Here is a 16,219-nt window from a genome sequence, read left to right on the forward strand (position 1 = left end):
TATCATGACATTGCTCCAAAAGAACTTGGTGTCTGAGAACCAGCACACCAGAGACACTGTGGCTGTGAGGGTAGCAGGGGGCGTTGTGTTCTGCCTACCTGTTGCCCGGGTACATTTGGATTGGGGTGTGGGCTCTAGACATGTGAATGTGGGGGTCATGAAGGACTTACCAGCTGATGTTCTCCTTGGAAATGACTTGGCCCCCCTTGTTTCTGCCTACGCTCCCATGGGTACCGCCGATGTTAACCCTGTGTCTACCCGTGCCCAGATCCGTGCCACCGAGACCGACCCACCTGCTGCTAAGCCCCAGGATGCTGAGCTCAGTAAATCTCTATCCACTATTGATACGTGGAAGTCCCGTTACAACGCGGTGATGAAGGAGAAGAGTCAAGTAGAGGATGAAATGATCACGTTAAACAATCACGTAACAGTGCTAGCGGGAGAGAAGAGGAGCGCAGAGGAAAAAACGCTTTTAGAACGGGAATCTCTGCTAGACAAGCTGCACCGACAGACCGCAGAAAACACCAGCTTCAGAGTGGAACATGAAACAGTAAAGACAAACTTAGCGACACTGGAGAAAAAGCTGACGCTGGCTCATAGTGAGGTGCAGCAACTCAAGGGCAACTTACGTCAGTATGAAGGGCTTGTGGATACCTATAAAAGAGCAGGTACAAAAAACTAAAAGAAAAGAAGTAAAGAAGCCCATGAGATTTGTCTCTGAAAACAAAAACTTGAAGGACTGTTTAGCCCTGGTCTGGGCACTGAAGAAGTTGAACCCTTATTTATACGGACAGAAATTCTCTCTCATAATGGGAAAGCAGATGGATTGTCCCGGCAAACTGACATTCCTACCACCTCCTAGTCCGGTCATCCCCAAGTTGACCCGCCAAAGGGTCAAGCCGGGTCTGCCGGAGTGTCCCACCAGGAGGGATCCGTGTGACAGGCCCCTCTGTCAGTACTGGAAGGGTTAACTTTGTTCAGCTTTGAGAAACTATTTTCTGAAAACAGGTTTCCTGACATCAGCTATTGTTTACTGTAATTAAGTTTAAGTGATAAGCGTTCACATTGTTTAATCAGACTACCAGGTGTCAAGAAGGACTCCATTGTTTTCTTGTGTTTAATTGTTAATTTGTTTAAGTAATGTAATTCTATTGTATCCTGTAAAAGGGCGTCTTCCCTCTATCTAATGTACTATATTCTTCCAATTCCCCACCTAGGGACTGTCAACCAGGTGGGAGACCTGCATAAATACTGGGCATATATCCCTCAGTAAAACACATTCTGTTTTACCCTCAAGATGGAGCTTGGTCTCATGTTTGGGGGGGAATTAACTGGATTCGTGTGTTGCTGATCCCATATTCAGGGCATCTTTCATGAGGTATTAACCCTTGATATCCGGGTTATACCATAACAACGATGAGTCCACAGATTTCATCCTTGTGGGATTACGCCTCCTGGTCAGCAGGAGGAGGCAAAGAGCACCACAGCAGAGCTGTATATATAGCTCCTCCCTTCCCTCCCACTCCAGTCATTCTCTTTGCCTACGTTAGTGATAGAAAGAGGTAAAGTAAAGTTTTTTTCTCTGATCTTTATTATATAGATTCAGTTGCTTGGGTTAGTTCATCCTTGTGATAGGATACTACAAAAGCACACAAAAGATAATGTTATTTTAACATTTAAAGAAACAGTACTGTTTCTCTTGCAAGATGTATCGAGTCCACGGATTCATCCAATACTTGTGGGATGTTCTCCTTCCCAACAGGAAGTGGCAAAGAGAGCACCCACAGCAGAGCTGTCTATATAGCTCCTCTCCTAACTCCACCCCCCAATCATTCTCTTTGCCGGCTCTAAGCAATAAGGAAGGATAAAGTGATTGTGGTGACACAATATTAGTTTTATTTTCTTCAAGGGGTTCCGTTTGAACCTATGCATTCCATAGATATTAAGCTTTTATCTTGGAAAGTTCTGTTTTTAGTAGCTATCTCTTCGGCTCGAAGAGTTTCTGAGTTATCTGCTTTACAGTGTGACTCACCTTATCTTGTTTTCCATGCGGATAAGGTGGTTTTGCGTACCAAACCTGGATTTCTTCCTAAGGTTGTTTCTAATAGGAATATCAATCAGGAAATTGTTGTTCCTTCTCTGTGTCCTAATCCTTCTTCCAAGAAGGAACGTCTGTTGCACAACCTAGATGTGGTTCGTGCTTTAAAGTTCTACTTACAAGCAACTAAAGATTTCCGTCAAACATCTTCATTGTTTGTTGTATATTCTGGAAGGCGGAGAGATCAAAAGGCTACGGCAAACTCTCTCTTTTTGGCTGAAAAGCATCATCCGTTTGGCTTATGAGACTGCTGGCCAGCAGCCTCCTGAAAAGATTACTGCTCACTCTACTAGAGCGGTGGCTTCCACATGGGCTTTTAAAAATGAAGCTTCTGTTGAACAGATTTGTAAGGCGGCGACTTGGTCTTCGCTTCATACTTTCTCTTGTTAAGTGTGTTCAGTCCACGGGTCATCCATTACTTATGGGATATATTCTCCTTCCCAACAGGAAGTTGCAAGAGGATCACCCAAGCAGAGCTGCTATATAGCTCCTCCCCTCACATGTCATATCCAGTCATTCTCTTGCAAGTCTCAACAAAGAAGGAGGTCGCGAGAGGAGATAGGAGTTTTTTATCTTCTGGACTTCAAAACTTCTCCTCCACAAGGGAGATTTCATCTGTCAAGGTTATCAACAAATCTAATAAAGAAAGAGGCATTTCTAAGATGTGTACAAGACCTCTTAGTAATGGGAGTGATCCACCCGGTTCCGCGGACGGAACAAGGTCAAGGTTTTTACTCAAATCTGTTTGTGGTTCCCAAAAAAGAGGGAACCTTCAGGCCAATCTTGGACCTGAAGATCTTAAACAAATTCCTAAGGGTTCCATCGTTCAAGATGGAAACTATTCGAACAATCCTACCCATGATCCAAGAGGGTCAATATATGACCACAGTGGACTTAAAGGATGCCTACCTTCACATACCGATTCACAAAGATCATTATCGGTACCTAAGGTTTGCCTTTCTAGACAGGCATTACCAGTTTGTAGCTCTTCCCTTCGGGTTGGCTACGGCCCCAAGAATTTTTACAAAGGTTCTGGGATCGCTTCTGGCGGTACTAAGACCGCGAGGCTTAGCGGTGGCTCCGTACCTAGACGACATTCTGATACAAGCGTCAAGTTTTCAAAATGCAAAGTCTCATACAGAGATAGTTCTAGCATTTCTGAGGTCGCATGGGTGGAAAGTGAACATGGAAAAGAGTTCTCTGTTACCACTCACAAGGGTTCCCTTTCTAGGAACTCTTATAGATTCTGTAGAGATGAAGATTTACCTGACTGAGTCCAGGTTATCAAAAATCCTAAATGCTTGCCGTGTCCTTCATTCCATTCCAAGCCCATCAGTAGCTCAGTGCATGGAAGTAATCGGCTTAATGGTCGCGGCAATGGACATAGTGCCATTTGCGCGCCTGCATCTCAGACCACTGCAACTATGCATGCTAAGTCAGTGGAATGGGGATTACTCAGATCTGTCCCCTTTACTAAATCTGGACCAGGAGGCCAGAGATTCTCTTCTCTGGTGGTTGTCGCGGGTTCATCTGTCCAAAGGAATGACTTTTCGCAGACCAGATTGGACGATTGTAACAACAGATGCCAGCCTACTAGGCTGGGGTGCAGTCTGGAACTCCCTGAAGGCTCAGGGATCGTGGACTCAGGAGGAGAAACTCCTCCCAATAAACATTCTGGAGTTAAGAGCAATATTCAATGCTCTTCTAGCTTGGCCTCAGTTAGCAACACTGAGGTTCATCAGATTTCAGTCGGACAACATCACGACTGTGGCTTACATCAATCATCAAGGGAGAACCAGGAGTTCCCTAGCGATGTTGGAAGTCTCGAAGATAATTCGCTGGGCAGAGTCTCACTCTTGTCATCTGCCAGCGATCTACATCCCAGGCGTGGAGAACTCGGAGGCGGATTTTCTAAGTCGCCAGACCTTTCATCCGGGGGAGTGGGAACTTCACCCGGAGGTGTTTGCTCAACTGATTCTTCGTTGGGGCGAACCGGAGCTGGATCTCATGGCATCTCGCCAGAACGCCAAGCTTCCTTGTTACGGGTCCAGGGACCCGGGAGCGGTGCTGGTAGATGCTCTAGCAGCCCCTTGGGTTTTCAACATGGCTTATGTGTTTCCACCATTTCCGTTGCTACCTCGACTGATTGCCAGGATCAAACAGGAAAGAGCATCAGTGATTCTGATAGCGCCTGCGTGGCCACGCAGGACCTGGTATGCAGACCTAGTGGACATGTCGTCCTGTCCGCCATGGTCTCTGCCTCTGAGGCAGGACCTTCTAATTCAGGGTCCTTTCAACCATCCAAGCCTAATTTCTCTGAGGCTGACTGCATGGAGATTGAACGCTTGATTCTATCAAAGCGTGGTTTTTCGGAGTCGGTAATTGATACATTAATACAGGCTCTGAAACCTGTTACCAGAAAAAATTACCATAAGATATGGCGTAAATATTTATATTGGTGTGAATCCAAGAGTTACTCATGGAGTAAGGTTAGGATTCCTAGGATATTGGCTTTTCTACAAGACGGTTTAGAAAAGGGTTTATCCGCTAGTTCGTTAAAGGGACAGATTTCTGCTCTGTCTATTCTTTTACACAAACGTCTAGCAGAGAATCCAGACGTCCAGGCTTTTTGTCAGGCTTTGGCTAGGATTAAGCCTGTGTTTAAAACTGTTGCTCCTCCGTGGAGCTTAAACTTGGTTCTTAAAGTTCTTCAGGGTGTTCCGTTTGAACCCCTTCATTCCATTGATATTAAGGTTTTATCTTGGAAAGTTCTGTTTTTGATGGCTATTTCCTCGGCTCGAAGAGTCTCTGAGTTGTCTGCCTTACATTGCGATTCTCCTTATCTGATTTTTCATTCAGAAAAGGTAGTTCTGCGTACTAAACCTGGGTTTTTACCTAAGGTTGTTTCTAACAGGAATATCAATCAAGAGATTGTTCCATCATTATGTCCTAATCCTTCCTCAAAGAAGGAACGTCTTTTGCATAATCCGGACGTAGTCCGTGCCCTGAAGTTCTACTTACAGGCAACTTCTTCTCTGTTTGTCGTTTATTCTGGTCAGAGGAGAGGTCAAAAGGCTTCGGCCACCTCTCTCTCTTTTTGGCTTCGTAGCATAATACGTTTAGCCTATGAGACTGCTGGACAGCAGCCTCCTGAAAGAATTACAGCTCATTCCACTAGAGCTGTGACTTCCACCTGGGCCTTTAAAAATGAGGCCTCTGTTGAACAGATTTGCAAGGCTGCAACTTGGTCTTCACTTCATACCTTTTCAAAATTTTACAAATTTGACACACTTGCTTCTTCGGAGGCTGTTTTTGGGAGAAAGGTTCTACAGGCAGTGGTTCCTTCTGTTTAATGTTCCTGCCTTGTCCCTCCCATCACCCATGTACTTTAGCTTTGGTATTGGTATCCCATAAGTAATGGATGACCCGTGGACTGAACACACTTAACAAGAGAAAACCTTATTTATGCTTACCTGATAAATTTATTTCTCTTGTAGTGTGTTCAGTCCACGGCCCGCCCTGTCTTTTTGAGGCAGGTTCTAAATTTTAAATTATAACTCCAGTCACCACTGCACCCTATAGTTTCTCCTTTCTCGTCTTGTTTCGGTCGAATGACTGGATATGACATGTGAGGGGAGGAGCTATATAGCAGCTCTGCTTGGGTGATCCTCTTGCAACTTCCTGTTGGGAAGGAGAATATATCCCATAAGTAATGGATGACCCGTGGACTGAACACACTACAAGAGAAATAAATTTATCAGGTAAGCATAAATTATGTTTTTTCAAAATTTTACAAATTTGATACTTTTTGCTTCTTCGGAGGCTATTTTTGGGAGAAAGGTTCTACAAGCAGTGGTGCCTTCCGTTTAGGTACCTGTCTTATCCCTCCCTTCATCCGTGTCCTTAAGCTTTGGTATTGGTATCCCACAAGTATTGGATGAATCCGTGGACTCGATACATCTTGCAAGAGAAAACAAAATTTATGCTTACCTGATAAATGTCTTTCTCTTGCGATGTATCGAGTCCACGGCCCGCCCTGTCTATTTAAGACAGGTAGTATTTTCGATTATAAAACTTCAGTCACCTCTGCACCCTATAGTTTCTCCTTTTTCTTCCTAGCCTTCGGCCGAATGACTGGGGGGTGGAGTTAAGGGAGGAGCTATATAGACAGCTCTGCTGTGGGTGCTCTCTTTGCCACTTCCTGTTGGGAAGGAGAATATCCCACAAGTATTGGATGAATCCGTGGACTCTATACATCGCAAGAGAAAGAAATTTATCAGGTAAGCATAAATTTTGTTTTTTATGTGTCCATTTTTTATATACTCCTTTTAAAGCTATTGCTGTTAAGAGTCTGGTGACACCGGTCAATCCATGCCACAATTTTCTATTATAGTGTGTAATTTTATGAACCACAGGCAGTGTTCTGCGGTTCCTTGCAAAGACATTGCTTTTTGATGTACATAGCGATGTTTATTTACAGCAATATTAATATTCTTATTGGATTGTTCTGCACAACAGTAATAAGATGTTCTTTTAAAATCTAAAGACCGTAACATTTTTTTCTGTTTAAATTTTATTAAAAGAATTGCGGCTATTTATTTGTTAATTCATCCTTTGTGACGTAGGATGGTACAAAAACACACAAAAATGAGTTACTTTATGATTTAAAGAGACAGTAACGTTTTGTTCTGTGTACATTATAATAAATGAATTTCAGCTTTTTATTTGTTAATTCATCCCTTGTGACTGAGGATGAAACAAACGCACACAAGAATAGAGTTTCTTTTCAGATTTAAGGGCACAGTATCATTTCCTATGTGAAAAGATTTATTAAAATGTATTCAAATTTATTTTCTCTTTTTGAATCTACTCCCTCTACGGCGATAGCTGTTTGGGAGTCTATTAACAATGGCCAGAAATTTCTCCTACAGTTTCCGTCAATTTTATGGCCCACATGCAGTGCCCTGCGTTCCTTCACACTCCTCTCGGGGTTATGATGCATTCTATATTTTTCCACGAGGTGAAAGCATTGCTAGATGAATTGCTATTCTAAATGGTTCCTCTATGTTACTGAGAATCTCAGTTTCAGATGGAATGGTACCCTAGGCATTCCCTATATTTACAAGACTGTTTCCCATGGCCGACTCAGCTAAGGAGGCTGGACGACATTCCTTAGGGGGGGAAGGAGTAGTTTCAACTTCACTACGAGAACTTCTATACCCTTAGAGGATAGTCCTATGGAAATAAATTAGTAATGGGACACACCAGGGTTTACAATGGCAACCATCTGCGTACTTTGCTACTGTCACTAGTGTGACGGCATTTTAGATTGCTGCATTGTCTGATGCTATTAGTCAGTAACTTCCCTGGATAACATCCAGGACTGGATAAAGCATTGGCTAATTCCTTTATTTCAATTTCTTCCCTTCCAACTATCAAACTGGGAGCATAGGTGGCTCTGTTCCAGCTCTTGGGACATTATGGTTAGAGCCTTCTTTTACGGATATATGCTCTAAAACTAAGATTTTGGTGATTCCTTGCCAGGAGCAAACATTGTTGGGACCTGGCTTGACGAAAATAAAAAAAATAAATAAAAAAAAATAAGAACATATAGCCTGCTGTTGAATCAAGGACAGCATGGAGAACATGCCCCGGTCCGGGATTGGATCTTGTAGAGGGGGCTGACTTTCCGTTTTCGCTCACATTTGGTTTCGAGCTCGAATGTTTTCCTCTCAGAGGCAGTTTCTGCTTTCAAGATTGTCTGGAGATCAGACAAAAGGAGAGACGTCCTTACACTGCGTAGTAGATCTCTCAGACCTGGGAGTGGTTGTTTCAGTTCTAATACTGGTACAGGATCTGTGGTTACCGATTGGTTTGTGCTTCTCAAAAAAGGAGAATCTTCAGACCATTTTTTAAGAAGGGTACTGTCCTTCAGGATGGAAATTATTAATTTGTTCCATTCCTCCCTTGATCCTAGAAAGTCAATTTTTGACAACGGTGGATCATGTGACGTTCACGAGAATTGTCTCAAGTTCTAGGGTTTGCTTTTCTGGATAGACACTTCCTTTTCGTGGTCCTTCCTTTCGGTCTTGCCACAGTTCCGAGTTCTTATGGAGGCTCTGAGATCACTGTTGGCGGTGCTTCAGTTACGGAGCATTGCAATAGCGCCCTATCTGGCTGATATCCTAGTCCAGGCGTCATCCTTACAGCAAGCAAGATTTACACGGACATGGTGTTATACTTCCATGATTTTACAGGTGGAAGGTGTTTTTGGAAAAGTGTTCCTTAGTCCCAAGCACAAGGGTAGCTTTCTTGGGAATTATGACAAATTCTATATCAATGAAGATTTTTCTGACTGAGGTCAGGAAATCAAGTTCTATCAATACTGGTTTAGTCCTTCAGTCCACTTCTTGGCCTTCAGTGGCTCAGTACATAGAAGTAATCGGGCTGATGGTGACGACAATGGGCAATAGCCGGATAGATAGCTCAGCATGCTTAGGCACTGTGGCTGAGCTCTGTAATAACCCAAGGGTTTCAGGTTCAATCCCTGGTGAAGTCCACTCAACCTTTCATCCTTCCAAGGTTGATAAAATAAGCAGCGCCTTGTGAACCTTAAAATTCTGTTTGTTCGTTTTACTTCAGTCCTATGCAGTTAAGCATACTCAGGCAATGGAAAGGAGACTATGCAGTCTTGTCTCCTCAAATAACTCTGGGTCAGGAGACAAGGGACTATCTTCTATGGTGTTGGTCTCTGCTAAATCATGTTCCCTGGGATAGGTGATCCAATGTGTGGACTCAGGCGTAGTCTGTTCTCTTTATTGACTCCCTGGAACTGAGAGCGAGCTTCAAGGCTCTTCTGGTCTGGCCTCAGTTGGCTTCGGTCCAGTTTAATCTGTTTTCAGACGGACAATATGATGATGGTCTTACATCAATCATCAGGGAGGAACGAGAGATGTTCCTTGACGATGGCTGAGGTAGCCAAGATTATCCAGTGGGCGGTGGCTCATTCTTGTTATCTGTCAGCGGTCCATATCCCAGGGGTGGACACTTGGGAAACGGATTTTCTGAATAGACAGACTTTTCATTCGGGAGAGTGGGAGCTCCATCTGGGAGTATTCTCCAACCTGATTTTCAAATGGGGTCGGCTGGAGTTGGATATCATGGCATCTTGTCAGAATGCCAGGCTTCTGGGATACGGGTCCAGGTCTAGGGCCCCCAGTCCGAGCTGATAGCTGCCTTGACAGTTCTTTGGTCCTTCAGCCTAGAATATCTATTTCCCCTGTTTGCGCTTCTTTCCCGGGTGATTGTTCAAATTATATAGAAGACATCAGTGATCCTCCTCGCTTCTGCGTGGCCTCGCAGGATTCGGTATGCAGATCAGGGGGACATGTCATCTCTGCAACTTGGACTCTGCCGTTGAGGAAGGATCTCTTATTCAGGGTCCCTTCTTCCACCCACATCTAGTTTCCCTGAAGCTGATTGCTTGGAGATTGGACGCTTGATCCTACACAAGCGAAGTTTCTCTGATTCGGTCATAGATGCCTTAATTCAGGCATGTAAACCTGTAACTAGGGAGATTTTCCATAAGATAGGGCATAAATATCTTTCTTGGTGTGAATAAGAGGGTTACTCATGGAGTAGAGTTAGGATTCCCAGAATTTTGTCTTTTTCTCCGAGATGGATTGGAGAAGGGTTTATCAGTGAGTTCCCTAAAGGGTCAGATCTCTGTTTTATCTATTTTGTTACACAAGCGTCTGGCAGATGTCCCAGATGTTCAATCCTTTTGTCAGGCTCTGATTAGAGTCAGGCCTGTGTTTAAACCAATTGCTCCTCCATGGAGTTTGAATTTAGATCTTAAAGTTCTTCAAGGGGTTCTGTTGAACCTATGTATTCCATGAATATTACGTTATCTTGGAAAGTTTTATTCTTGTTGCCATTCTTCTGCTCGATGAGTGTCGGAGCTTTCGGCATTACAATATAATTAGCCTTACCTTATTTTTCATTTGGATAAGGTGGTGTTGGTACTAAACTTGGTTTTCTTCCTAATGTTGTTTCGGTGACAAACATTTATTAGGAGATTATTGTTCCTTCCTTGTGTCCTAATCTTTCTTCTCAGAAGGAGCGTCTTCTGCACATTTTGGACGTAGTCCGTGTTTTAAATTTTTTATTTCCAAGCGACTAAGGACTTTCGTCAATCGTCTTCTCTGTTTGACTTTTTTTCTAGAGAACGTAAGGGTCAGAAAGCTACGGCTACTTCTTTCCTTTTGGTTGAAGAGTATTATCCGTTTTTGCATCTGAGCTTACTGCACAGCAGTCTCCTGAAAGGCTTACGGTTCATTCCACCAGGGTTGTTGCTTCCTCATGAACATTCAAAAATAATGCTTCAGTTGAGCAGATTTGCCAGGCTGCTACTTGGTCTTCTCTTCAAACTTTTTCTAAATTTTACAAATTTGATATCTTTGCTTCGGCTGAGACTGTTTTTGGGAGAAAGGTTCTTCAAGCAGTGGTGCCTTCCATTTAGGTTTTCTGTCTTGTCCCTCCCTTTTCATCTGTGTACTTTAGCTTTGGTATTGTATCCCACAAGTAAGGATGAAATCCGTGGACTCATAGTGTCTTTAAAAAGAAAAGAAAATTTATGCTTACCTGATAAATTTGTTTCTTTTTAGACACGATGAGTCCACGGCCCGCCCTGTTCTATGAGACCGGTTATTTTTTTGTGAAACTTCAGACACCTCTGCACCTTGGCTTTTCCTTTCTCTTCCTAACTTCGGTCGAATGACTGGAGTGGGAGGGAAGGGAGGAGCTATATATACAGCTCTGCTTTGGTGCTCTTTGCCCCCTCCTGCTGACTAGGAGGTGTAATCCCACAAGTAAGGATGAGATCCGTGGTCTCATCGTGTCTAAAAAGAAACAAATTTATCAGGTAAGCATACATTTTATTTTTGACTTTTCCTGTGCCAGTTAACATGGCGAACATTATTAAGAACGAATGGGAAAGAATTGGTTCTCCCTTTTCCCCCTCGTCTACATTTAAAAAGTTGTTTCCGGTCCCGGACTCTCAACTGGATTTGTGGGGCTCCATTCCTAAGGTGGATGGTGCTATCTCTACGCTTGCTCAACGTACTACTATACCTCTTGTGGATAGTTCTTTATTCAGAGAGCCGATGGATAAGAAAATGGAAACCTTTCTGAGAAAGATGTTTAAGCATACAGGTTTTTTGTTTCAACCTGCGACTGCAGTTGCCGGAGCGGCTACCTACTGGTGCAACTCTTTGTCGGAACTCCATTGAAGCGGAGTCTCCCCTCCGAGGATATTCAAGTCAGAATTAAAGCTCTGAGAATTGCCAATTCTTTTATCTGCAATGCAAACATGCTAATTATTAGACTAAATGCAAAAGCCTCTGGCTTTGCAGTCCTAGCCTGCCGGGGGCTCTGGTTAAAGTCTTGGTCTGCGGATATGACTTCTAAGTCCAGACTCCTTTATTTGGTCCAGGCCTGGACTCAATTATTTCTACAGTTACCGGAGGCAAGGGTGCCTTCCTACTGCAAGATAGGAACAACAAGTCTAAGGAACGACAATCTTCTAATTTTCGTTGTGACAAATCCCAACAACAGCAATCTTCCTCCAAGGCCAAGCAACCCAGGAGTACTTGGAAGCCGGCTCAGTCCTGGAATAAATTCAAGCAGAATAACAAGCCTGCCGAAAACAAATCAGCATGAAGGGGTGGCCCCCGATCCGGGATCGGATCGTGTAGGGGGCAGACTGTTTCGTTTTTCAGACGCCTGGTTTAAGGACGTACAGGATTCGTGGGTCCTGGAGGTGGTATCTCAGGGATACAAGAGAGGCTTCAAATTTCATCCGCCAAGGGGCAGATTCCTTCTCTCGAATCTGTCTACCAGACCAGAAAAGAGGGATGCCTTTCTAGGGTGCGTTCGGGATCTATCCTCCTTAGGAGTGGTTGTCCCAGTGCCTATCAAAGAAAAAGGTTTGGGGTCTTATTCAAACCTTTTCGTGGCCCCAAAGAAGGAGGGAACGTTCCGCCCAATTCTTGACCTAAAGTGATTAAACAAATTTCTCAGTGTCCCTTCCTTCAAGATCGAGACAATAAGGTCCATCCTTCCTTTAAATCAGCAAGGCCAGTTTATGACCTCTATAGATCTGAAGGACGCTTACCTTCATGTACCAATCCACAGGGAACACTTTAATTTCCTGAGGTTTGCATTCCTGGACCAGCACTTCCAGTTTATTGCCCTTCCGTTTGGCCTAGCTACTGCTCCAAGAATCTTTGCAAAGGTTCTGGGGGCTCTTCTAGCCGTTGCCAGAACTAAGGGTATTGCAGTAGCCCCATACTTGGATGATATTCTGGTGCAAGCACCATCCTTTCGTCTTGCGGAAGAATTCGGAGTCCCTTCTCATTCTTCTTCGATCACATGGAAGGATGATAAACTTGGAAAAGTTCTCTTATCCCAAGTACCAGGGTGGAATTCCTGGGTACTATAATAGACTCCATATCCATGAGGATATTTCTAACAGACCAGAGACGTTGCAAGCTAACTACGGCATGTCTTGCCCTCCGTTCCTCCTTGAGTCCCTCTGTGGCTCAGTGTATGGAGGTGATTTGTCTCATGGTGTCCTGCATGGACATCATTCCTTTTGCCGGGTTCAATCTTAGACCTTTACAGCTGTGCATGCTGAGGCAGTGGAACAGTGATCATTCAGATCTGTCTCAACAGATTGTATTAGACAGCCGGTCAAGAAAATCACTCTCTTGGTGGCTCTGTCCAGATCTGCCCCGAGGGACATTCTTCTTAAGACCATCCTGGGAGATGTGACTACAGACGCAAGCTTATCCGGATGGGGAGCTGTTTGGGGTGCCAGGAAGGCACAGGGGTTGTGGACTCAGGAGGAGTCCTCTCTACCAATCAATATTTTGGAACTATGGGCAATCTTGAAGACTTGGCCACTTTTGGGTTCGTCCCAGTTTATCAGATTCCAATCAGACAATATAACCTCGGTGGCTTACGTCAACCATCAAGGGAGAACTAGAAATTCCTTGGCGATGAAGGAAGTATCTCAGATTCTTGGGTTGGTCGGAGGCCCACAGCTGTTGGCTGTCAGCGATCTACATTCCGGGTAGGAACAACTGGGAGGCGGATTTTCTCAGCAGGCAATCCTTCCATCCAGGGGAATGGTCTCTCCATCCTGAGGTGTTTGCAGAGATATGCAGCAAGTGGGGTACGCCGGATATAGATCTCATGGCGTCCCATCTCAATACCAAGCTACCCAGGTACGGGTCGAGGGATCCCCAAGCGGATCTAATAGATGCACTAGCAGTGCCTGGAGGTTCAAACTCATATCTTTTCCCTCCATTACCGCTTCTTACTCGAGTGGTGACCAGCATCAAGCAGGAGCAGGTATCTGTAATCTTGATTGCTCCATCGTGGCCGCGACGGACGTGGTTCACGGATCTAGTGGGGATGTCCTCATCTCCCCCGTGGAAGTTACCTTGTCGCAGAAACCTGCTGATACAAGGTCCATTTGTTCATCAAAACCTAGATTCTCTGAGGCTGACTGCGTGGAGATTGAACGCTTAGTCTAAGCCAAGAGAAGTTTCTCTGAGAGTGTCATTGATACTCTTATTCAAGCTCGTAAACCAGTTACTCTGCGTATCTACCACAAGGTGTAGAGGACCTACTTATTCTGGTGTGAAGAGCATGGTTTTTCCTGGCACAGAGTTAAGTTTGCCAGGATTTTATCTTTTCTCCAGGATGGGCTGGAGAGGGGCCTTTCTGCTAGTATTGCACAAGAGACTGGCTTAGCTTCCAGACCTGCAGTCCTTTGTTAAGGTTCTGATTAGGGTCAGACCTCTGTTTAGATCTGGGGATCCTCCTTGGAGCCTAAATCTTGTTCTTCGGGTTTTGCAACAGGTTCCGTTTGAGCCTCTGCATTCCGTTGACATTAAATTATTATCTTGGAAAGTTATTTTTTTATCGGCTATTGCCTCTGCGTGCAGAGTTTCTGAGATATCTGCTTTGCAATGGGAGCCCCCTTATCTGATTTTTCATGCAGGTAAGGCAGTTTTATGTACTAAATTAGGTTTTCTTTCTAATGTTGTGTCAGATTGCAACATCAATCAGGAGATTGTGGTTACTTCCTTGTGCCCTAATCCTTCATCGAAGGAACGCTTACTTCACAATTTGGATGTGGTTCGCGCCTTGAAGTTCTTTCTTCAGTCTACTAAGGAGTTTAGACAATCTTCCTTTTTGTTTGTTGTCTATTCGGGGAAGCGTAAGGGGCAGAAGGCTACTTCGACTTCCCTATCTTTTTGGTTAAGGAGTCTCATCCGCTTAGCTTACGATTCAGCGGGACATTGTCCTCCCTGAGAGGATAACGTCTCATTCCACTAGAGCAGTGGCTTCCTCTTGGGCCTTTAAGAATGAGGCCTCTATGGATCAGATTTGTAAGGTGGCTACCTGGTCCTCCTTCCATACTTTTTCAAAATTTTACAAGTTTGATGTTTTTGCTTTGGCTGAAGCAGCTTTCGGGAGAAAAGTTTTGTAGGCTGTGGTACCCTCAGAATAGGGTCTGTCTCTTCATTTTTGTTCCCTCCCGTTATTCATTGTGTCCTCTGGAGCTTGGGTATAGTTTACCCAACAGTAAGGAATGAAGGCTTGGACTCTCCCTATCTTAGGAAGGGAAACATAATTTATGCTTACCAGATAAATTCCTTTCCTTCCGGAGAGTCTACGGCCCCCGCCCGTTTTTTCTTGTCTATGGGCGGTCCCCTATTTATTTTATTCTTCTGTCACCACTTATACCCTTATGTTTCTCCTACTTTTCCTTGTTCCCTCTGCAGAATGACTGGGGTAGTGAGGATGTGTGAGGGATATTTAAGCCTTTGGCTGGGGTGTCTTTGCCTCCTCCAGGTGGCCAGATGTTGTATTTCCCAACAGTAAGGAATGAAGCCGTGGACTCTCCATATCCGGAAGGAAAGGAACTTATCTGGTAAGCATAAATGATGTTTTATCCCATATTTCCCACAATTGCTTGATATTTTCTCTTTGATTTTATCAGAAAACAACGCGTACAGCTTTGGAAGGACAACCATAGCAAACTTAAATTCAGGGTAAAATGGATTTTGTTTCTTTGGGTCTGTGTGCATGATTGTGCGGCACTTGCGTCTGTAGCTATGTTCAATATAACAGTATTTGGCTAGTTGTGTAAAACTACAGGTAGATGCAAAGGTGTGTGTGACTGGCAGTAGATGCGAAGGAGCAAGTGTGTGACTGGCAGTAGATGCGAAGGAGCGTGTGTGTGACTGGCAGATGCGAAGGAGCGTGTGTGTGACTGGCAGTAGATGCGAAGGAGCGTGTGTGTGACTGGCAGTAGATGCGAAGGAGCGCGTGTGTGTGACTGGCAGTAGATGCGAAGGAGCGCGTGTGTGTGACTGGCAGTAGATGCGAAGGAGCGCGTGTGTGTGAATGGCAGTAGATGCGAAGGAGCGCGTGTGTGTGACTGGCAGTAGATGCGAAGGAGCGTGTGTGTGACTGGCAGTAGATGCGAAGGAGCGTGTGTGTGACTGGCAGTAGATGCGAAGGAGCGTGTGTGTGACTGGCAGTAGATGCGAAGGAGCGTGTGTGTGACTGGCAGTAGATGCGAAGGAGCGTGTGTGTGACTGGCAGTAGATGCGAAGGAGCGTGTGTGTGACTGGCAGTAGATGCGAAGGAGCGTGTGTGTGACTGGCAGTAGATGCGAAGGAGCGTGTGTGTGTGACTGGCAGTAGATGCGAAGGAGCGTGTGTGTGTGACTGGCAGTAGATGCGAAGGAGCGTGTGTGTGTGACTGGCAGTAGATGCGAAGGAGCGTGTGTGTGTGACTGGCAGTAGATGCGAAGGAGCGTGTGTGTGTGACTGGCAGTAGATGCGAAGGAGCGTGTGTGTGTGACTGGCAGTAGATGCGAAGGAGCGTGTGTGTGTGACTGGCAGCGTATGTGCAAGTGTGTGTGTTAGGGCTGGACGATATGGGTTAAAAAAAATCGCAATTTTATTAAAAATTACTATAACACCTTAATTTTTCAATAAAACGTTTATTTAACACTACAAAATCTTACTGTACATGTTT

General features: G+C 44.6%; 1 protein-coding gene across 1 annotated transcript in view; it reads left to right on the forward strand.

Annotated features, from left to right (window-relative positions):
* Positions 1–16,219, forward strand: part of TMEM63B (transmembrane protein 63B) — a gene marked incomplete in the record, with an annotated part of 652,794 nt that overhangs the window by 326,451 nt on the left and 310,124 nt on the right. The window contains 1 exon segment of the mRNA XM_053712736.1: positions 15,174–15,225. Within this exon segment, the coding sequence (XP_053568711.1) occupies positions 15,174–15,225 (52 nt within the window).

The sequence above is a fragment of the Bombina bombina genome, chromosome 4, assembly GCF_027579735.1.
Source record: "Bombina bombina isolate aBomBom1 chromosome 4, aBomBom1.pri, whole genome shotgun sequence".
NCBI lineage: Eukaryota > Metazoa > Chordata > Amphibia > Anura > Bombinatoridae > Bombina > Bombina bombina.